This window comes from Lissotriton vulgaris, chromosome 4_1 (genome assembly GCF_964263255.1).
Source record: "Lissotriton vulgaris chromosome 4_1, aLisVul1.2, whole genome shotgun sequence".
In the NCBI taxonomy this organism is placed as follows: Eukaryota; Metazoa; Chordata; class Amphibia; order Caudata; family Salamandridae; genus Lissotriton; species Lissotriton vulgaris.
In genome coordinates, this window is record NC_141691.1 from 696,027,456 (window position 1) to 696,050,313 (window position 22,858).

The 22,858-nt window shown below is 45.4% G+C and overlaps 1 protein-coding gene across 1 annotated transcript in view; it reads right to left on the reverse strand.

Annotated features, from left to right (window-relative positions):
* ABCA13 (ATP binding cassette subfamily A member 13) overlaps nucleotides 1-22,858 on the reverse strand; it is a 2,590,787-nt gene that overhangs the window by 2,412,340 nt on the left and 155,589 nt on the right. Inside the window, exon 5 of the mRNA XM_086964984.1 lies at nucleotides 17,790-22,313. Coding sequence (XP_086821110.1) covers nucleotides 17,790-22,313 — 4,524 coding nt within the window. The remainder of the gene's footprint in view (nucleotides 1-17,789; nucleotides 22,314-22,858) is intronic.

The window sequence follows — 22,858 nt, forward strand, 5'->3', positions numbered from 1 at the left end:
ATAGATGTTTATAAGTTTGTAAGACTTTTGAAATTGAAGAAATATTTTGTGAATGTACCTGAGAAAGTTAAGCAGATGAGATCAATAAAGGATACTAGTGAATTGACAATTGAAGGAATAAATGCTACTAGGATTCTTATGTCTCTAACAGAAAATGAGGAGGACCCAGTAACAGTATCTAGACTTTTAGAAGAACTAGAAGTGAGTAGGTTTGTGAGTGAGAGCAGTGGCCTTAAATTGAGATCTAGGTGGACACCACAATTAACTACAGTGAGTACGATTGATGCCTTCTATAGGTCTGTAAACTACGACCTTGATAAATTGATTGACAAGAATATGCGTACTAGACCCCCGAGGAATACAGATAATTTAACGAAAGGTGAAAGACAATCTTTGAAAGAACTTGTAGCTAATAAAGATCTTACAATACGTATGGCTGATAAAGGGGGAAATATTGTTGTGATGGACATGGTTAAATATGATGAAGAAATAATGTCACAACTTACTAATGCTGAATGCTATGAAACCTTGAGTAGGAACCCCCTAGTAGAGTTAACAGACAAAATCAATGAGTAACTTAAGATATGGTATAACCTAACTCTTCTGGACCTAGATGAGTATAATTACTTACTGGTAGCATATCCTAGAGCACCATGTATGTACACTTTACCAAAAGTGAATAAGGATAGAGAGAAACCCCCCGGGAGACCCATAATATCGGGCATTGGTGGACCGACTGAGAAATTATCCCAGTATATAGACACTTTCTTGAGACCGAATGTGCAGAACCTCCCAGCGTATATTCAAGATACAAAACATGTATTGACCATCATGAATGATTTGATATGGGAACAAGGGATGTATCTAGTAACCCTTGATGTTGTCTCATTGTACTCTAACATACAACATCATTTGGGTATTGCTGCTATTGACACATTTTTTAACAAGAGACCAGCCGAACTATATGACCACACTATGATGATCCTTCAAATGACTGAATTGGTATTGAAGAAAAATGTTTTCTTATTTAACAACAAATGGTATAAGCAGTGCCTTGGTACAGCGATTGGTTCCAGATTCGCTCCGTCTTTTGCCAAACCTCTTCATGGGGTGGTTCGAGGGGCGTGGCTTGAGCGCCGAGGGAAATGGCGGCGTGAGCCCGGAGCTCCGCGCCTCTTCCCCACAGGAATCCTGATAAAGGGGCCGTGGAGCCCGTGTGTGCCCCGGCGCCGATTGATAGCCCGGCGGTGACTGCTCGGGTGAGATCTGGGCAGCCGGCGACGTCGCAGACCCAAGAACGACCGCCGATCGCGGCGGCCTCTGGAGCGGTGGGGAGAATGGCGCCGAGCAAGATGGCGGCCACGGCGGAGCCTTAAGAGGCGGCGGACTACCAGAGGAACGCACTGCCGGCGTGCATGGTGGAGGCGCGATCGCCGGCAGCGACGGACCCCACACGGCGAAGATTGCTCCTTAGCGACCGGCTGCGGTGTGCGGCGCTATCGGAAGTGGGCGGTGCGGACGTGGCCTCCTAGCGGCCCCTTGCCATGCAGACGAGAATCGGAGCCCCGACCCGGCCCCAGGCACCGGCCGACCCAGCAGGTGAGCGGGGGCCGCCCAGAGAGGGGATCCGTGGGAGACGGTGCACGCGGCAGCGCATCCTGGGCCCCCCTCGCCCCCGCAGCAGTGGCCCACACAACCTATGGGGACATAAGGAAGGATCCCAAGTGGCAGAGAAGGGCCTTTGGCATCCGGCCCACCAAGCCACCTCAGGGGGGGAGTGAACGATACCCCACAGTACCCAGGGGCCGGACAACGCGACGGACGCTCACACTGGGGCGCAGTGGACGAACAGCGAGGCCCCGAAGCGCACAGGGGTGGACCACGTGGCCGAGACCCGGGGTCAGCAAGCAGACGAGGAGAGCGAGAGCGGCGGGCCGGCCACGATGGGGAAGCCGAGGACCAAGGCGGAGGAGGCGGCAACATCGGATGCAGTGGAGGGGGGCCCTGCGGAGCGGACAGACCTGCAGCGATTGCAGGACCGAATACTGGACGCCATAACGGCCACCAGGGATGCGCTCCACAACGACATAGCGCAGGTGGCGTCGGGCCTGGGCCTACTCCGGGCGGACCACGACAAACTGAAAGACAGGGTTAAGGAGGCTGAGGTGGTGATCGGGGTCATGGCGCCGGCTCACAAGGCGATGGAGAGTAAGCTGACGGAGGCCCTGGACCGCATAAGCACCCTGGAAAGGCGGGCGGAGGACGCGGAAAATAGAAACCGACGCAGCAACGTACGGATCGTGGGTGTGCCGGAGACGGAGGGGACGGGTGACATGCTTGCCTACGTGGAGGAATGGCTGAAGACGGTGGTGGCGCCGGAAGGACTTTCGCCATTCTTCACTCTGGAGCGGGCCCACAGGGTCCCCTCAGGACCACCCAAGCCCGGGCTCCCACCCAGACCGATCATAGCCAAGTTGCTACACCACAAGGACAGAGATCTGCTCCTGCGGAAGGCTCGTGAGGATGGCCCCTTCCAGATTGCGAACAGTAGAGTTACACTCTTTCCGGACTTCACCTTCGAAACGCAGAAACAACGAGCCTCCTTCCTCACGATCAAAAGGGAATTGCGGACTGAAGGGATTCCCTACTCCTTGCTTTTCCCAACCAGGCTACGAGTGGTAGTGGACGACAAGGCGATCTTCTTCGCGACTTCAGCGGAAGCTTGGGACTGGTGGGAGACGTACAAGGCCGGGACTGACGGAGCCAGGGTGAGAGAAGAGCGAGAGAAAGAGCGGGAACGCTCGCCCAAGCGGCTGCGGAAATCGAAGAGACTCTGGAAACGGGGACGGGGGCAGCTGGGCCCATCGGCCTCTCAAACTGAGGCGGAACGACAGGCGGCGCTGCTGGAGGTGGGGAAGCTCGGCCGAGCAGAAGGTCCCGGATCTAAAGGGGCCACAGACTCGGACACTCATGTATCGGCCTCTGGATCGGAGTCGGACTTGTCGGGGATACACCGCACGGAGGGACCGCTGGTGACGCCGCAGACGGCGGACGAGATCCTCAACATATGAACTACTGTCGATGCAGAATGGGTAATGTTTGGGGAACCGGGAGGGGGGATCGCTGCCTCCGCACATAGTAGGGGCCGGGGCACATGGCGGGGCTCAGGGCAGAAGGACCATGAGGAACTGGGGAGGGAGTGTGGAGATGGGCGGCGCGGCCTCCCTCTGGACAAGGCCGTGCTCCGTAGGCCCTTAAGGCACCCACAGCTACGGCTGTGTAGTTGAGACCTGGGTCATCAGGTACGGGAGTTTGGATGGGGACTGGTATTTCGATATTGGGGCCTGTTCTGGGGGAGGGGGGGGTTCCACAGTTGGGGATTGTTTGCTTTTTTTGATATTGTTGACCCTGGGTGTACCATGGGCAGGGCTGTTGGGGAGTTTTGTTTCTTACAGAGGGGGCACCATCACCGCCAACGGGCTGGACCTGGAGGGAGGGTTTCGACCAGATCACTGGGATAATGGCTAATGTAAATGGTTTGACTTGTATTACCTGGAATGTCCGGGGCCTACACACTATGCAACGCAGACACAAAGTGCATGCCTATTTAGTACGGAGGGGAGTACACATCGCGCTGCTGCAGGAGACGCATCTCACAAGGCAGGAGGGGGAGGCCCTACAAAGGAGATGGCGGGGACAGGTTTATCACACCAGCTATTCGGCCTATGCGCGAGGGGTGCTCATATGGATTAGGGCAGGCACGCCTTTCCAACTTATACGTCAATGGGTTGACCAGGAAGGGAGATATGTGGTGGTGGAGGGGAAGCTTGAAGGTAGAGATGTAGTATTGGCTAGCATCTATGCCCCAAACACGGACCAATTAGCTTTCCTAGCTACACTGTCAGGGACGCTGGCCCACTCCCTTGCGGGCCCGGTCCTGCTGGGGGGTGACTTTAACTCCATTGCCGACCCCTTGCTGGACAGGTCTCACCCCCCCCTTCGTGACTCCCCGGTTCACAGGCTCTCTAGGGGTAGGAGGGATTGGCAGGAGAGCTGGGGACTCATAGACGTTTGGAGAGGGCAACACCCGACTGATCGGGATTACTCATTTTTCTCAGGGCTCCATGACTTGCATGTCCGTTTGGACACCATACTTTGCTCCCGGGAGGTGCAACCATGCGTCACTGGCTCAGAGTACCTATCGAGAACAATCTCAGACCACAACCCGCTCCTGATCCGGCTGGCGTGGGTGGCGGAGAAGCCCAGGGTTCCGCTCTGGAAACTGCGGCCTGAGACACTGGAGGACCCCCTCTTCGGGGAGGCCCTAGCGGAAGGCGTGACCTTGTATTTCGCGGAGAATGTAGGGACAGCAACATCAAGGGCGACGGAGTGGGATGCCTTCAAGGTAGTGGTGAGGGGTATCTGTATTAGAGATTATGTAGGCGTGCGGAAGGTACTGCTGGGCGATTTGGCGAAGGCGGATGCTGGACTGAGGGAGGCGGAGAGGAGGCGGCCTGGATGACCGGAACTTCAGGAATCTCTCTGTTTGGCCAGGGAGGCGGTAGCCGTCGAGGTGGAGAGGCTCCGAGCCTTTGACTACAAGCGCTATGTGTTACGCTCCCATGTTGACGGCGATAAGGTGGGCACCCTCCTAGCATGGCTCTCGAACCCCTCCAGGCGATGCGCTCCCATACTCCAGCTGCGGGATATGATGGGCGTGGTACAACAAACTCAACTAGGCATAGTCAACGTTTTCCAGAAATATTACGAGGGCCTGTACAAGAGTGCCCCGGGAGACAGGGCGGGACTGGTGGATCCCTTCCTGGCTGATCTGCCCCTACGCCGGATAGAGGCTGAGCAGGCGAAGGACTTGGGGTCGGACATTGACGTGGGTGAGATACGATCAGCGGTGAGGCGCATGGCGAGGAACAAATCGCCGGGGATAGACGGACTCCCCATAGAGTTCTATAACAAATATCTAGACATACTGGCACCGCGACTCCTGACTGTTTATAAGGAGGCCAAGGCGTCGGGTCGACTACCGCAGTCGATGAGGGAGGCATTAGTGGTCCCACTGCTGAAGCCCGGCAGGGAGAGTGATGACCCTGCGTCCTATAGACCGCTCTCTATGCTCACCGCAGACTATAAAATCCTGAGCTCCATACTAGCGGCGAGACTCCTGCCTCACATGGCGGGGCTTGTACATGACGACCAAAACGGTTTTATACCGAAACGCAACACCACGGCTAATATTAGACGGCTCATCCGTATCATGGACGGGCTGACCGAGGGGACAGGGACGGAGCTGGTCCTATCGGTTGATATTGAAAAGGCCTTCGACAGCCTCGAGTGGGACTACCTCTATGCTGTCATGGAGCGTTTCGGCCTGGGAGCTGGCTATATTCACTGGACTAAGGTCCTTTACGCGGAAGCGATTGCGAGAGTAAGGGTAGGACCGGCGGTGTCCCTCCGATACCCGGTGGAGCGGGGCACTCGACAGGGCTGCTCCCTATCACCGCTCCTTTTTGCACTGGCTATTGAGCCGCTAGCGGCTGCGGCCCGAACGGGGCGGCACACCCGCGGAGTACGGACCCGTGACGGACATCATTTCATCTCGCTGTATGCCGATGACTTATTACTATACCTTTGCAACGGTGATGAGGACCTACGGAGGGCGGAAGCTCTACTTGAGAGCTTCGGAGAGATATCGGGCCTGCGGGTCAACTGGCCCAAGACAAGCTTGTTCCCGCTGCTGGAGGGCACTGCCCAGCCGCAACACCAGTCGGAGGCGACCTGGAACCCTACCTGCATGAAATACCTGGGGGTCCACATCTACCATAAGCCGGAAGACTTACTTGAGGGCAACCTGGGACGATGTGTGCGTGGACTGAAGGGCTGTATGTCCTTCTGGTCCACATTACCACTATCAGTAGCGGGCCGGATTTCCCTACTAAAGATGGTAGCCCTACCGAGATTACTGTACTATTTCCGGACGCTCCCACTCTGGATACCTGGCTCCTTCTTTAAGCTCCTTAAATCTCAAATCACATCGTTCATTTGGGGAGCGGGACGGTGCAGAGTAGCGCTGGCCACGCTCTCTCGCCCGAAAGATGAGGGGGGTTTGGCGGTGCCAGACTTTGAGCTCTATTACCTAGCGGCCCAATTACAGGTCTTCACGCAGGAGGTAGCGAGGGTATTTCGGGGCCCAGAGGACGAAAGTTCGCGGGGAACGCCCAGGCACGTCCTGGCGTACATAACCCTCCAGCAGCGGCTGGACAGTCGGGATTTGTCGCTGGAACAGCGCACGTACCGTCAATGCTGGAACCGGACCCGGAAGAGAGCGGGTACCCAGCGCCCTTACGCGCCTGAGATACCACTGGCCATGCTGACGGCACTACCACATGGCGGCGACTGGTCGCACCTGCAGGAATGGGAGGAAGCGGGAATACAGGTAGTTGGGGACCTCTTTGAAAGTGGAGCACTGCTCCCGTTCCAGGAGTTAATAGAACGCTTCGGTATCCCGAGAGGGGGATTTCTGCTGCACGCAGCGGTAACCAGGGCGATGCACGCCCACTGGGGCACGGGGCTTGGGGAACCCGAGACGGCAGCGGCGTGCCAGTACACCATGATGGCGGCGGGCACGATTAAGGCGGTCACATGCCTGTATAATCGAATGATTAGGGAGAATATCCCTCCTCTCACATCCCTGAAAACCAAATGGGAGGCGAATCTGAATAGGGACATACCGGACATGACCTGGGCACAACTTGTCCGTAGGGCTCGCAACAGCACAAGGAACGCCAGGTTCCAGCTGATCCACTACTATGTATTGCATAGGGCGTACATGACCCCAGGTAGAATCAGGCGGTATTTTGGCGATGACACAGCAGCCTGCCCCCGGTGCCCGGAGGAGGGGGCTGAGTTAGTGCACATGCTATGGGCGTGCCCGGCCCTACGGGACTTTTGGCAGGAAGTAGGGGAGGTACTGAATGAGGTGACTGAACGATCGATAGAGTACGGACCGGCCAAATGTCTTTTGCACTGGTTTCCCCATACCCCCAAAAATAAGCTCACGAGTAAGTTCATCGACATGGGACTGATGGTAGCTAAGAGAGCGATCACCAGGAACTGGAAGGCGAGGCTGGGGCCTACTCCACGGAGGTGGCGGCAGGAGTTTCTGAAATGGGCCATGGCTGACAGCACACATAGATACCAACTTGCGCGCAGGACCCCTAACCAGACAGCGGCTGACACTGCGACCGCATGGGAAGTAATGGTGCAGGCACTCAGGGATAGCGAAGCTGACGCAGAGGAGGAGACTCCCGGGGTGGAGGGCACGGAGGAGTCGAGTTGAGGCCCCAGGAACAGCAGGAATATGGGGAGCATGAAGCTAGCAACCCAGGGATGGTAATAGCGTGGCCTTAGGCGGGTGATGGTGTGCGGGATGGGATGGGGGGGGGAGTTTTATGGGTTAGCGCAGGGAAGGGGAGTTGGGGTCTAGCGCGTAGTTTAGTAGGACTATAAAAGTAGACATACACTTAATCCGGACACTAACCACTCCTCTGTATGGAACGTCAGGCATGGATGTGCAGAGGCTTCAACGCCGCCCAACCCCCGGGTTGTGGGCCGGACGGCTGTGTACTGATTGAAGAAATGTATTATATATCTGCTGACACTTATGATGCTACTGCTATGTGTGTATTGGCCTGTACAGGTATGACTACAATAAAAATTATTTAAAAAAAAAAAAAATTCATGGGGTGGTTCGAGGCGGAGTGGATCTGGGGCCATCGTGGACATAGGTGGATAGAATACATTCACTACTGGGGTCGTTTTATAGACAACTGTCTAATGATTTGGACCGGATCTGTGGAGAAATTGGAAGAATTTTTCATTTATTTGAATGATAATGATGTGAATTTGAAGTTCACCACACATTATGACCAAGAACGAATATCATTTCTGGATATTGAATTATTTGTTTGTGGTGATAAACTGTGCAATAGGATATATAGAAAAGAAACAAGCTGTAATGCATTATTACACGCCAAGAGCTGTCACCCAAAAAGCCAGATTAATACCATACCATTTACAGAAATGTTGAGAGCAAGACGGAATTGCTCAAATGAGAATGACTTTGCTTGGAATGTGGAGGATATATCAAGGAGATTTCAGGCTAGGGGTTATGACCGTATGGTCATAGACAAAGCAAAGAAGAGAGCTCATAGACTGAAACGAGCACAGACGTTGATACCTAAAGAGACAGGCACCAAGAGTAAGGATGATAATAAGATCAGACTAATTACACACTATAGTACTGAGAGTCATAAATTATATTCTATATTGAATAAACATTGGCACTTGCTGACAGCTGATAAGGATATTCTGCCCTTTATTAATGAACGACCTGGTACGACGTTTAAGAAAGGAAGAACTTTGACCAATACTGTCAGTCCTAGCTACCCAAATAGGGGGGAAGGGACGTGGTTGATTAACAGAGTGAAAGGCTTTTACAAATGTGGCCGCTGTAGCTCCTGTAGATGGGCTAACAATAAAGTGAAGACATTCAGTTACAATGACTCGGGAACACATGAGATAAATGTCTTTATAAACTGTGATACCACGGATGTGGTATATGTGATTGTTTGTTCATGTGGCCAGACATATGTGGGCAGTACAATCAGTAGACTAAGGGGACAGAATGATGGAGCACTTTAGAGCAAGGAAGAATGGGGATACTAGGTACCCTATTGGAGCTCATGCAGTTCAGAATTATGATGATCAAAAAGGACATACATTTGAGGTTCATGGTATTGATCATATTAGCCAGGATCGGAGGGGGGCAACAGACAATTGAAACTTAGACGGAGAGAAGTCATTTGGTTAATGAAGTTAAAAGCAGTTGAATGTGGAATGAATATTGATAATGAATTTCAGTATTTTTTAGGACAAGATTGAAAAAAATTAGTCTTTTACTTTATGTGCCTGGTTTTCAGAAGACTGAGCGAGACCATTATTTATTTTTGCTATTGGAATGTAAATATTATATTTGTGTATGTAATATACAATGTGTCATTACATTATCAGAATATTGGATTGTGATTAGATAAGGAAAGTAAAAGATGTTATTATGTATTATGTTAATGGCATCAAGGCAATAGAGACATTACAAGCGGTTTCCCCTTTGTATATACATGTTGAGGTTAATTTAGTATATAATACCTTCATTTTCCGAAGATAATTTTATGAATGTGATGTAAATTACATGATCTTTAAATAATGACACTTACTAATTCTCTGCTATTAATTCTTTAACTTCTCATATTCTCACCTCACTGCCGACTTTAGTAATCTGTGTGATAGGAGACAGTGATTGATTATTGTAGATCACCCCATCGTAAGGGTATTGTCCTTGTTGAATCTGTACAATTATATATGTGAATTAGTTGTAGAAATATGAATTTTAGTGGTATGCAGGAACCTCTGTTTGATATTTTGGAATATTGTCATGTTATGGATACTCTTATGGCAATATTGTTCGGTTTATAATTATATTTGAAATTAGCCGGATTTACTATCAGAAGAACCATTCATAGGAGTACCTACATCTCGTAGTATAGAGACGTAGTTACTACGAGGAGCAATGATGAGGGAATCTATGCAAGCCCACGAGATTGGAAATATGGACTTGACTGTGTGATTTCTGTTCCAATTTTGACATGAGGATTATTAGCTTTCTGATTTGGATTGCTTAAATATTTCAATATAGATATTTTTAATTTTATCTGATTTTTATTTTTATTTGTTTTTACGTACTAGGACCCGAGATTACATATGTACATATTATATTTTTTGGTGCACGATGACTCTTTCTGTGGATATGTGGCTCTAATGGTAGTATATCTAGGCTCTTGTAAAAGTACCTTTAGGAACATACTCCAAGATGGCGCACACGAATTTGGCATATATCATGGAACACCAAGATGGCGCTAGTGTAGGACGCCGGCTACAGAGAAGATAGGACGCATGGAGATATTTACATGACTTTGATTTGGGTATGTTATATTTTTACGGTATATTGTTTTATAAATTGGAATGGGATTAGTAAACGTGCGCGTCTATTTATACATTTAGAGTGTTGCATTATTTTATTTGTTATCACGAAGTTCAGGAATACACTTGGTAATTGATATGTATCATGATATGTGGTGTTTAATTTTGTTTTACGGCTAACTCAGATGTCGAAAGATTATATTTTGAGTATGGGTTTATGCCTGAGTTACTGTGATGACACAGAATTAAGTTTGGTTTTCAATATTTTAGAGACTAGTGATCAGAGAGATTGTGATCTGACACGGAGGACAGAAAGAATATCAAGTGACGATTTGAAAACATGGGGTGAGTAATACTGGTTAAGGATTGCCTAGTTTATTGTTAGACCTGACATCATTGGCTTGAGTCTCTGCTCCATTTTTTTTCTGTTTGCCTCCTCTGTTTACAATGTTTTTGCTGGTGTATTGCTTTGGGCACTGTGCCACAGCTGATCAGTGCCACGGTGTAAGTGCTCCCTATGTAAAATGACTGTATTGATCGAATTCCATGTTTGGATTATTTGGTTTACTGTCAGTCCCTAGTCTAGTCCACCAGGAGTGCCAGGGCTTGTAAATACAAATGCTGCTCGTGGGCTTGCAGCACCTGTTGTGCCACCCACAAGAGCGGCCTGGTAAAAGTATGTCTAAAGGTCTGCCATTGCTAGACCTACGTGCAGTCTGGTACTGTCACGCTGACTGCGCAAGTACACCTACTTGCCAGTCCCTAAACCTTCCCTTAACTTCATGTTAGTCACCCCTATGGTAGGTCCAAAGGTAGGGTGCATTGTAAGTATACGGTAGGACAAGCCTGACCAAGTTGGCATGTCCTAATAGTGAATTACAGCCATATTCGTTTTTCACTATTGTGAGGTCACCTGCTCTCCATTAGTTAGAATGGGCTGCCGGGGTTATTAATGCTATAATCCTAGCTGGCTCGGGAAGCATGGTGCAATGTCGAGTTTGGTATCCCTGAACTCGGGGTTTAATAACGCATCCGTTTGTGTGGATGGTTTTTGGACTCTGGGTTTGAAAATAGCACTTTTAGAAAGTGGCTATTTTCTTGTCTAACTATTTCTGGTTTCTGCTGGTTTGGTGTGTGTGTGACAGGGGCTGGGTGGCTCCAGAGTTCTGAATGAGTCAGTGTGGGGTGAGTGGTGCATTTGCATTGACAGTAGGGGGGGAGTAGGCCCTGATAGCCTGCCCTGCCTGCTACAATGCTGGCTCCACCTCCTGCCGGGCGACGGATAGCTCTGCTCCTGCCAGTGACAATACTGGCTACACCTCCTGCTGGGCGTCTGAGGACCCAGCCCTGCACAGTGAATAGGCCAAGTGTCTCTGCCTGGCTACACCCACAACAAACCCAGGATGAGGGGAATTCCCCTGCATGGACAAAGGGATCAAAGCCCTGAACCAAGACTTTAGATCACTTCTGACAAGGAACCCTGAACCAAGGACAAGAAGCCTGCTGATCCAAGGACTTGCCTACCCCTTCTGCCAGTGTGCTGTTTGCTGGGGGGAATCCTGCAGTTGCTTCTTTATTTTTGCCAAGGAACCAGGAGAGCGAAACTGAGTGTGTAGTCTCAAACTTTGCTAAAGAAAATCTCCAAGGGCTGGAAGAGTGCCAGCCTCCTGTTGAAGTCACAGGGCTAAAAGACTTCATCTATTTGCTAAAAAGTGCTGGTGGGTGGAACCTGAGAATCCAGCACCTCTGAAAGAATCCAGCAATCTCGGCGCCGATGGACGCCGCCGAATCCAGCTCGACATCGTGAGTAACGGCTCCAGTGTCCCGCTTCCTCGACGCCGGCCGCCGGGCCCGATCGATGCCAGTAGCGACGCCAGTGAGTAGTGAGTTCGGCTCCAGCTCCAAGTGACCCCGTGTCTGCATCGCCGCTGACCGCATCGACTACGAGCCCTCTCGATGCCGTGAGCGCTGCTCACTCTTGCAACATCATCATCGAGATCGACGCCGACGCCGTATCCTGCTTCGCCTCGGGAGCGCTGCTTCTGCCTGACATCTGTCGACGCCGCTGCATGTCGCCCCGATTCCGAGGCCCGATCGACGCCGAAGACGCGATGCCGGACATCTCGACGCCCCTGATCATCGTGTGCTTTGCTTTTCCAAGGTACTGTGTTGTGGGGGTCTGTGCGACTCCGGGCTCGACGTAGCGCTCCTCGCGGTCGACGCCGAACCTTTGGATTAACTTTGCCTCGACGTCGTGTGACTCCCGTGTGGGGTACATTGTTGCCAAGAACTGTGTTTTAAAGAAGAAGAGTTGCTTTTGTTACTAAAGACTTTGTGCTAATAGGAAACTACACTTGAACTATTATTTTTCCTTCCAAGAGTATTTATTAAGATTGTGGTATATTTTTGTCATTATTTGGTCTTGTGCTAAGCCTTATATAAAAATCCTTATTTTTATAATACTACTGTGTTGTGTCCATTTGTAGTGTATTCACTTTATTACTGTATGTGGTCATAAATGCTTAACGCACTGCCTCTGCGATAAGCCTGTCTGCTTTGCCAAGCTACCAAGGGGGTGAGCAGGGGTTATCGAAGTGTGTGATCCCCTTGCCCTGACTAGAGGAGGTGAGTCCCTATTTGTCAGAAGTGTATACCTCTGCCAACTAGAGACAGCCAAGTCTAACATTTATGTTTTGTGATTTCGATATTCTGTTTGAGAACAAACATTGTAATTTTGGAATTGTAGGTACGAATGACGCATAGAGGACACAAGGTGAACTGATAATTATAATATTACTGCGTTGGATAACAAAAATACGGTGTATACCGTGTTCCTTTATTATCTATGACATTTGCGCTGGGGGGTACTCATCCTCTGAGTAATAGTGGATCATTGATATTAGAGGTTACTGATTAGGTGTACTTTTTAAGGACGAGCAGAGGATTTCTGCAGGGATCGTGTAGGACAGGTGACTACTCTACTATTTTCTTATTCTTAACTGATTATGCTTTATTAATTACCCTTATGATAACGAGTAGTGAAGGTTTTTCTCTCTTTTTGTTTTTATACTGCTCATACATTTAGGTGACGATTGGTATTGGTTTTATATGTATTTTCTCTTCTTACACAGGATTCCAATTCAGTGTACTAAACATGGACATCATGTATGACCAATTTGTATGTTTCTGATGGAGAAACCCTCATGGAATGAACATAATATTTATTTATATGTTATTTGTTTGGGTTGCAGCCCTGAGGAAGTTCTTTGTGCTTTACATAGCACGACGAAACACGTGTTGGCTGCGGTTTTTTTATTTGAACATTGGAAGAATAAAGCTCATCTGGGATACAAGAACTTTTTGTTGACTGGATCAATGTAATGACTGGAATCCTATTATCTTCCTGCAATTTATTCCATTTTAAAAAAATGTGGATGACTACATTTGTTCAGATGAGAATATATCTGTGAATTGGGTTCAGAGTGCTCAGGGAGAACTTTTGCATAAAAAAAGGCCCCATCATTAACAACCTAATATTTTACACTACTAAAATTGCTAAATGGCGAAACACCCTAAATAACATGCTGAAGGTACAGGAAGTAAGAGACATTCGGCATTAAGATGCTAACATCACCCTCTCGAAAACTAAGAGCTACTCTGAATATAACATGCTACAAGACCGGCACAATTCTCTTACGAGTTGACAACAAAGACTTGTAACTTTTTGACAAATATTTTGCAACCTTAAAAGAACACGTTCTTAAACGCCCTCTCTCAATAAAACTGCCAAACAATAAATCACAAGCCATCACCCAGCACAGGATTCAATCTGCCAAGATTGAAAACATCACCACTATAGAGCCGCAACAATCAAAAATGGTACCCAGAAGCTCCGTAGCTAAGAATAACAGCCCACGTTTACCTAAATCCAACTTATCCCCTGCTAACCACAGAGCCCATAGCTCTGAAGCAAGCCCTAATACAGGTCCGACCCCTATATGGGAAAATGTTGTTAAAATGAAATCAGCAAGCTCTGACCAGGATAACCGAAAATTTACTCTAAGGACAGGCTCTAATTACTGCGAAACATCAACAGGATATAAGAAAATATGCATAGGTAAACCCAACAGGAAACAATCCCTCAAGAGACTACCTATCCCAACATACCAACAGAGTCACCAATACTACCTCCGGTCTCTCAAAAACCTGGCATGGAATCTGATAATCCCAGTTCTCTTCAACCCAGTACAGAGTATGAGGATAATCTCAGCTCCCAATCGAGCAAAACTTACAAATCCATGCAAGAAGCTATCAGGGACATGAAGAATCTACTTCTCCTATCGTAAAAAATGTCTTTTAAAACTGGAGCGCCGACAGAAATCCGTTCACGATACTCACAATAAAATGAAATCTATCCCAATGATAGTGACAAACAGACTATCCTGCTCTTACAATCAACTCTGATATCTGACAGACATTGAGCTACAAACCCTTGTGCTATCATATGAACCTTCCCCCAATCCTCTCACTAAGTTAGACAAACATCTCATTCAGTCAGTCCCAATTAACGCAATCTGAACGGCAAAGACTAGCCTTAGAAGGCAAAACTTCAATAACCTAAAGAATGTGGTACTAATCCCCGAAAAGCAAGAATCACCACTCATCAAAGCATAAAAACCTATACAAAAAGAGCGAGAAGAGGGTTGAGGCAATACGCAGTACACGCATTTGTCAATAAATATTAGGGCAAGTAATGCTGGTGCAGGAAAACCTAGGAGTGCACCCCTCTCCACTCCTTACTTGAAAAACCCAAAGTTATACCAGCAAGAAAGATTGGAATTCCGCACACAAAAAAAATCAATACATTCAAAGAATATTTAGACCAAAGTTATTATTGATAATCTGAAGAAATTCTTCAAGTCTATGCGCTCTTGTTTTCTTTTAAAAGTGATTCTTTATTGAAGAAGATTAATGAATCAAGCAGATAAAATTAAATTTTCACAATCCAATTAGCCGACGCGTTTTGTCCCTGCAAGGGACTTCTTCAAAGCTCTAGAATTAGATCAGGATATATGTTCACACTCAAAGTTACTCTCTGAGCAAATGATTCTTGTGACAAGAGGATAACATTTCTGTATAGTTGCCCAAGAAAAAGGCACGGTAGCCGAAGACCAGCGTCACAGCCTGCCACAAATTTCGTCAGAGTAACTAACTTTGAGCGGAAACGGCAACAACACGCTACCTCACCACACTTAACACTACTAAGACAGGCTAGAAAGGTCTACAATAAAAGCATCTTAAATTTAAAAAAAGACTTCATTAGGAAAGAACTGGATAATGCAAAAAACTGAGTGAGGAAACTCTTCCAAATACTAAAAGATCAATCCAATAAAACGGCCAAAACTGCACCAACAGCTACAGTATCAAACATAAGCAGTGAAGAATTCTCCTCCTTCAATACAGCCAAAGCCATACCGATGGAGAGGGAGCTAAAACAAAGGCAGTGGATTGCCCTTCAATCAAAACGAACCCCCCAGCCAAGCCTTATTCTCAACCAGTGTTGGAGAGACCTAAAAGAAATGTGTTATGGTCAGAATTCAAGCCTGTCTTTGACACAGATATCGCAAAGAATATCGCGACCCTAAAACCAAACAATCACTTCAACAATCCTCTACCTGCAAAGTGCTGAATTACAGTAAACCATCTGCTCATCCCCTCGTGGACAAAGATTATTAACGCTTCGCTATCTCTGGCTCAATACCGGACTGCCTAAAAATAGGGCAAGTCACTCCAATTTTAAAAAAGCCAACAGAGAACTCAGCAGACTTGAACAACTTCAGACCAGTAACAAACATGCCCATGCTAGCCAAAGTCCTTGGAATAGGTGTACAACAACAACTGAGCCAACACATCACAGACTTCAAACTGCTGAATGACTTACAATCAGGTTTTGGACCGAAACATAGTACTGAACAGCAATTCTGCACATAGTCGATGATGCTATACTTGCTCTCGACCTCAACGAGACCTGACTCCTAATCCTGCTTGACCTTTCAGTACTATCTGACATTGTAAACTATACTGAAATGCTACATCGCCTGAAAAATAGGATGGGCTTAGAGGGTACAGTCCTTAAGTCGTTCAGCTCGTTCCTAGAAAACAGATTGCAAAAATTCATAGTAAACCAAACTGTATCTGCTTCATCCAGGAATTGTATTGGGGTACCACAGGGCTCAACACTATGCCCTGCTCTATTCAACTTGCACATAGAGCCACTCACTGATATCTTTCAGCAAGCAAACATCTCCTTCCACATGTACGCTGATGATACACAGCTATACATAAAGATCACATGGACTGAAGCGATCGGTATCATGAACCAAGCTTTAAAGAAAACTGTCCTTTGGCTAACCAGTAATCACCTCAAGCTTAACCCACAGAAAACTGAATTCCTCTTGATTTCCCCCCAGAAAAGCACCACGAATTTCATGGAATGGACCAAACTAATAACGGTACTAAACTGTATCCCGAAGATAGTAGACTCAACCCAATCCTTGGGCATTTTGCTAGACAAACACCTGAACATGCTTGCACATATCCACACAATGGCAAAAACGCCCTTTTCCATCTCAGCTACCTCAGAAAACTGAAAGCTTTCATAAATAACGCAGACCTTAAAACTGAAGTCCAGGCACTAGTCATATCAAGGATCGAGTACGGTTGCACAACACTAGCCGGTCTTCCTAAGATCTCAACAGCCCCACTAAAAGCTTGTCTCAATGCGGCTACAAGACTTATAACTGGATCCAGATAATTCAACCACATGTTTAATACAGACACTACCACACATCGACCAATAACGTCATTTCGATCTTGATTTTGTGAATTTGTATGTCATGCACAAATGTCTCTATAACAATTCAATGTACAACTAATTTATGACCTCGTAACATAACTGTTGCTAGTAGCTTACTGTATAATGATTAGGTTTCTGAAACTGCAAGTTGTTCGTGTTATGATAAGTGGATAATATTATTTGAATGTAAAGTGCTCTGATACCCTATTAAGGTCAAGTTTACGCTACACCAAAAAAAAAAAAAAAAAAAACTTTATAAGGATAGACTGTATGGAGGAAGAGCAGGATTGGCTATATAAAGACTACTCACGATCAATCTATTTTTAGCCTTTCAACAGGGCAATTTCTCTACCTATTTCCACAATTCTTAGCTCGTACGGATCACTTTGTTTGCTCAAACTTCTTTCTTCTGTGACTCATAGAGAACACTTTCTCTTATCGAGCTATAATTGGAGCCAAACTGCTCTGATCTTTAGTAAATATCATTCGAAAAATACTGTTTGAGTCACGATGTGTTATTTTCAAATGGAAATTCGAATTATTCCCTATGCAGTCCTGTTGGAGAAAAATATCTCTATATTCAGTGGCGACAATGCACGCTATGGACACTGTTTTAGAAAAACATAACGCATATTTCATTGTGCACTGTTGTGATTATTTCATTTTGATTTTGTACCTTTTGTCTTTCAATTGCCCTCGATCGATTTTAACCATGTGAGCCAGACATTTTACAATCAATATCACAGCCATCTTTGTAATATGGTAACTTTCAAAATGCATTTGTCTACTAGACATATGTGCGATAGCATTTAGAAGTGTCAGACGTAATACCACATTTGAATAGCACATCATTTAAAATTACTCAAAATAGAATCTTTACCTGGTCCCATCACTTGAATCCATGTATGTGTCTCTTAAAAGGGCCAGCAGCTGCGTGACATCACTTTCAAGTAAAGAAGGTGGCGGGAAAAGCTCGTCAAATTGATTCAGCATGTCATCGGTGCTGTTGGTGGGTAAGGTGGCATTGTCCAGGGCATTAATTGCAAATAATAATGCCTCTGCGAGAAAGCGGTCTGAAACGTTAAACTGAGACATGTGTTGGATAAAAGGGACTGATATATTAATTCCATGGAACCCAGTTCCTTGTGAGAGAGAGTGAAAGACATTCCAAAATAGCTTCCTCATGTCAAGAAGATCTGCAGGTTCGCCAGCAGTGGGCATGTCATTGGACAACTGGCTGATGAGCTGAAACATGTTGCTCAGGTCTCTGACAAATTGTTCTGATTCATTTGCTTTTGGACACAGGAGGATTAGAGTTTTCAACAGTGTGGAGTAGTTTGTGTTTGTGTACTCATTTGGCGAGTCATTGGAGACCTCAAAGAAATCTTGAAAGGGTAGTAAAATGTTCTCCATGGATGTGTTATTAAAGTGTTTCAGAATGTTGGAGATAAGCTTGTGGTAATCTTGGTGGTCTGATCTGATAAACTCAATATGTTTTGCTAATTCAGCAAGAAAAGAGGTAACACTCTGACCAGTCATTAATCTATTCAGAGTCTTGTTCATATCAGCCCACATGGTTACAAAGCCTTCAGCCACATTTTTGTTTGTAAACATACTTGCCAGTAAATTGAGCAAAGCATGTATGTGGCTTCCCTTCGAGGATACAGCCATGAAAGGGTGCATTTTAGCTAGGAGCTTTGGGAGGATGCTTGTACTGTTGCCTCCCATATTGGGCACTGTTTTTAAAAATGAAAAACTGTTATTAAACGAATGCATGTCTGTCTTTTTGTACATGCTCAGGGCATCAAATATCAGGCCTAGAGTTGCATTAGGGGTCAGCCCAGTGTCTTGTGTGTGCTGTAACAATTCTGCAAGCATTCCTACTGCTTGATTCATTGGTGTGGAAGGACAAATAGATGTGTTGAGCCTTTGTGTCGATTTGGGTATGTTTGAAGACAACTTCCCCCAAAACTGAGAAATCTCCTTCATGTGGCTGCAATTGATGTGGTTAATTTCTGACAGATGTGAAAGAATCAGGCTCCATTCTTCAAACTGACGAAAGAAACATACTCCGTTGTCAGTGAGCTCCCATAGGAAGGAATCTTTGGCACATTCGATGTCATCATTGGGAAGGGCCAACGCGAGCTGTTGAATCAAATCTGTGAGCCTCAGGTGCTCTGAGGAAAGATTCATTGCCTTTGCATTACAGGTTCTGACAGTAGCATTACTTAATGATCCTGATGAAGCATATTCCCTTTGATTGCAGTAGAAAGGGGCAAGGAGACACTCAAAGACTGCAGCCGGCTCATCTGGCATCTCTAGAAGGAATGAGAGCACCTGTAAAAAGCTGTTCTCTGTGATGGAAGAGTCATGCTCTGTAAATGTAGACATCGGTGTCTCCTGTGTGCGCCAAAATCTATATGAGTCTGTCATCGTTTCTGTGATATTCTTGTTATGCATTCCCTCAAGCAGAGTCATTAAATCATGAAGACCAGAACCCATGAACAGAAGGTTCCCATAGTGTGACTTTTCAAATAACTGTGACAAGTGTGAGGTAGTGTTCAAGTTCCAGGAGTCCATGACGTCCAACATTTCCTGCCATTCGCTCATCATGCCCAGTGCAGCATCTTCATCTGAAGAGGCCTTAAGGTCATCCAACAAGGAAGTGAGGTTAATAAAGAGGTGCTGGGGATCACTCATGTAGGATTTAAAATCTGGTCCTTCGAGAATCTGCAACAGAGTTTGATATTCCTTCTTTCCAAAGAACTCTGAAATCCTTAAAGTGGTCATATTGTTCTGCCAAGCTTTGGCAGAGAGATGGTTCAGTAAACTGTGAATTCCATTTAGTAATTCACTTGATTCATGCACATGTTTTTTTAAAAATTTGAAAATACCCTCTGTGATATTTGAAGCTGTGATCGTGTGAGAACCAAATATCATTGGGTCAGATTTAGATATGTACCCAATATATTGTAAATAAGTTTGTAAATGGGTTATGATTGTCTCAATGTTTCCATCTGTTTTGTTTAGAAGGATTGAAATTAGCTGAACTACTTTCATACTCTCTTGTCCCTGAATTGAATGGATTATTGGTGGTATCATACTTGCCAGGCTGCTTAAGTATTCATGGAGCCCATTCTTTTCAGAAGAATTAACAGGGTAAGACATAGCAGACATGTTTAGAGCCATGTAAACAAGATTCAATGTGCCCTCGACCATGCTGTCTGTCCTGTTGGTGTTCATCAAATATGTCAGGAAAGTCAGAAAGTCTTTAGTATGTGAATTGTTTGCAAAAGAATCATGGATGTGACCTAGACTGTCCAAAATGTGCTTGCACTTCTCCCATCCGATTACACCATTTTCTGTGGTATTGAAATTTAACAACGGGTTGAAAGCTGCTAGGAAATTTGTCGGTGATTTGTTATTCCAGAAAGCATGGCTTTCTGAAACTGATCTTGAAAAAACATTGATGAGTTCAGCACAAAACGACATGTGTTTATCGAAAGACATGTTTTGTAACAATCCAGTTGCCTCCTTCAGTTCTCCAAGAATGGAACTTTCTAGCATATTACTAGGGTGAATTAGAATATTTGACAGGGCATCCGCAAAGGAAAACAGACTCCCATCTAAAGGTTTGATATGAGAGCTCAGTAGAGTAACATTTTTGAGAATGTGCAATAAAGCATCAGAACTCTTATTGCCTCCTAATATGAATTTCTTCCATCCTGTGATCATATTTTCTATTTTGGCAATGGGTCTCATTAGGTATTCTGTGTCATTTGAGCTGGTGGCATTGATTGTGATGGTAAGGGTCCTCATGAGCTCTCCCAGAGCTGCAAAGTCGTTCCAGAGTTCGACATCAGTCTCTTCAGCCAGGTTTGTCAAAAAGTCTCCTGCAAATCTAGCAGTGCTGTTAAATGCCAGCAACGCTGCAGCACATGTACTACTGTTTTCAGTAATGTCCAGTCGCTCTGTAAGATGGCTAAGACCATTGTGGAGGTGTTCAATATATTTTAAATCCATTTCTAAAGTGTGAGACATTTCTAGCAAGGATTTGGTACCCACCTGGAACCATGTGAGCAAGCAGCCCAGGGACAAAAGCCCATTTCCCTCATTCAAGGAGCTTTCTATGTTTGTGAGCACATCTAGCAACTCCTGAGTTACTGCATCATGATTGCCTGATGACTTGTTCAATTGTGAGCTTTCAGAATGACCATTTTCAGCACAAGAGAAATTTAACATTCTATCTTGCGAGCTATTAAAAAGTTGATTTAAATTTCGAATGACAACAGTCTGTAAGTTGCTATCAGCAAATAATGTTTTTAGACTCAAGAGTGACGGATACACCAGCTGCATTTCCACATCTCCATTTTGGGTGCAATACTGAGCATACTCTTCCAAGAAATTATAGACTGACAGTATCTGTTCACACAGAGATCCATGTGTTAAGTCTTGGAGAACGTTGGTAGCTCCATCCAGAAATTTCAAATTTTGCCTAATGATTGGGACATCAAATTGCCTCATGATAAGAGATGTTCTTTCTGTAATGTCCTCGAGGATCTCAAATAATGAGCCATTGTGCTTGGTGTTAAAGAAGGGATCTGCATTAGGATTGATAGTTGTTAGCATTTCAAGCAACATTATTGCACCTCTTTGCGAGTCATCTGACGTGTTATTTTGCAACTCTTTCAGAAATTTTTCTAGTTCTTCCATCTGAATTAAGTTTTCTACATAAGATAGTTTTTCTTTAGCAGAGACATTTTTGATAAAATTAACAAGACTTAAAATTGCAGCACCATGCAATTGATCCAATAAGCCAATCTTGCTTAGATCTGTCATGAACAGTTCACCAAATTTTGCATGATCCAATTCCCCTGCAGACAATCCTTTAATATCTGAATGAAAAATCTTGAAAAAATGCAAGCTGGTATTAAGCATTTCCTGTTTTTCCGGGGTAGAAAAAGAAACAAAAGTTTGCCACAAGTGCTGTAACATGTTTAATTCTAGATGTCCATCTGCCACTGGAGTTTGGAATCCAAGGACAAACTCATTCAAAATTGGAGTCATCATCATTTGCCAAAAATGTTCAGCAGTTTGGTCTTCAGGCCAGAGGCTTGTAACCAGATAAACCCTGTCCAGGATATCATCAATAAACTCACTGAGGAGTCTAAGGTCATCTGATTCATCATCATTCACACCAGAGAGGCTGTTTATCCCGGCAGTTGCATGATCGAAAATCTTGTCTATCAAGGCACGCATCTCCAGGATACTTGAAGAGAAAGATTCATTTGAATGGATCAACTGTTTTACATATTCTGCAAGATTTGAAATTAAGACCACTGCCTCTTCTTTAAAGTGTGTGTCTTCCTCCATTTTCACATCCTTCTTAATAGATGACATGACCCTACATTACAAAGATAAATATACATAAATTAGTTCATCCTGAATGTATTTCCACTGTCAAGAAAAAATCTTTCTGATCATTTATTATAATTTAAAGTAAATCAGACAATTAATGGGCTGTGCATTGGACATATTAAAAAAGAAATATAGTGCGAAGCTAACATTAGGCACATTTTTTGTGTGGCTCGTCAAAGAGGACTCTGCATTTTTGACATAGCACTAGTAGCATAACATGATCCAGCTTTTCTAATAAGTTGTCTTCTTTCCCTAAAGATTGAATTGATCTTTCATTGGTTGAGTATTTATTCAATGGAAACATATGCAAAAAACAGCAGGTTATTTGGCAAAAACAAAGAAACATTCAATTTAGCCATGCATTAACAACAATTGTTTTGACTTCTAAACATGGTACTAGGTGTTTAAAAAGTCACACTGCATTGCAAATTTCGGCTCCATCTTGTAAAACGTTCAATTCCATTTAATTTCAGCTCCAAAGAAAGGATCCAGCTAAATATTAATGCAGGATTAGGTAGCAGCTCAACAAGT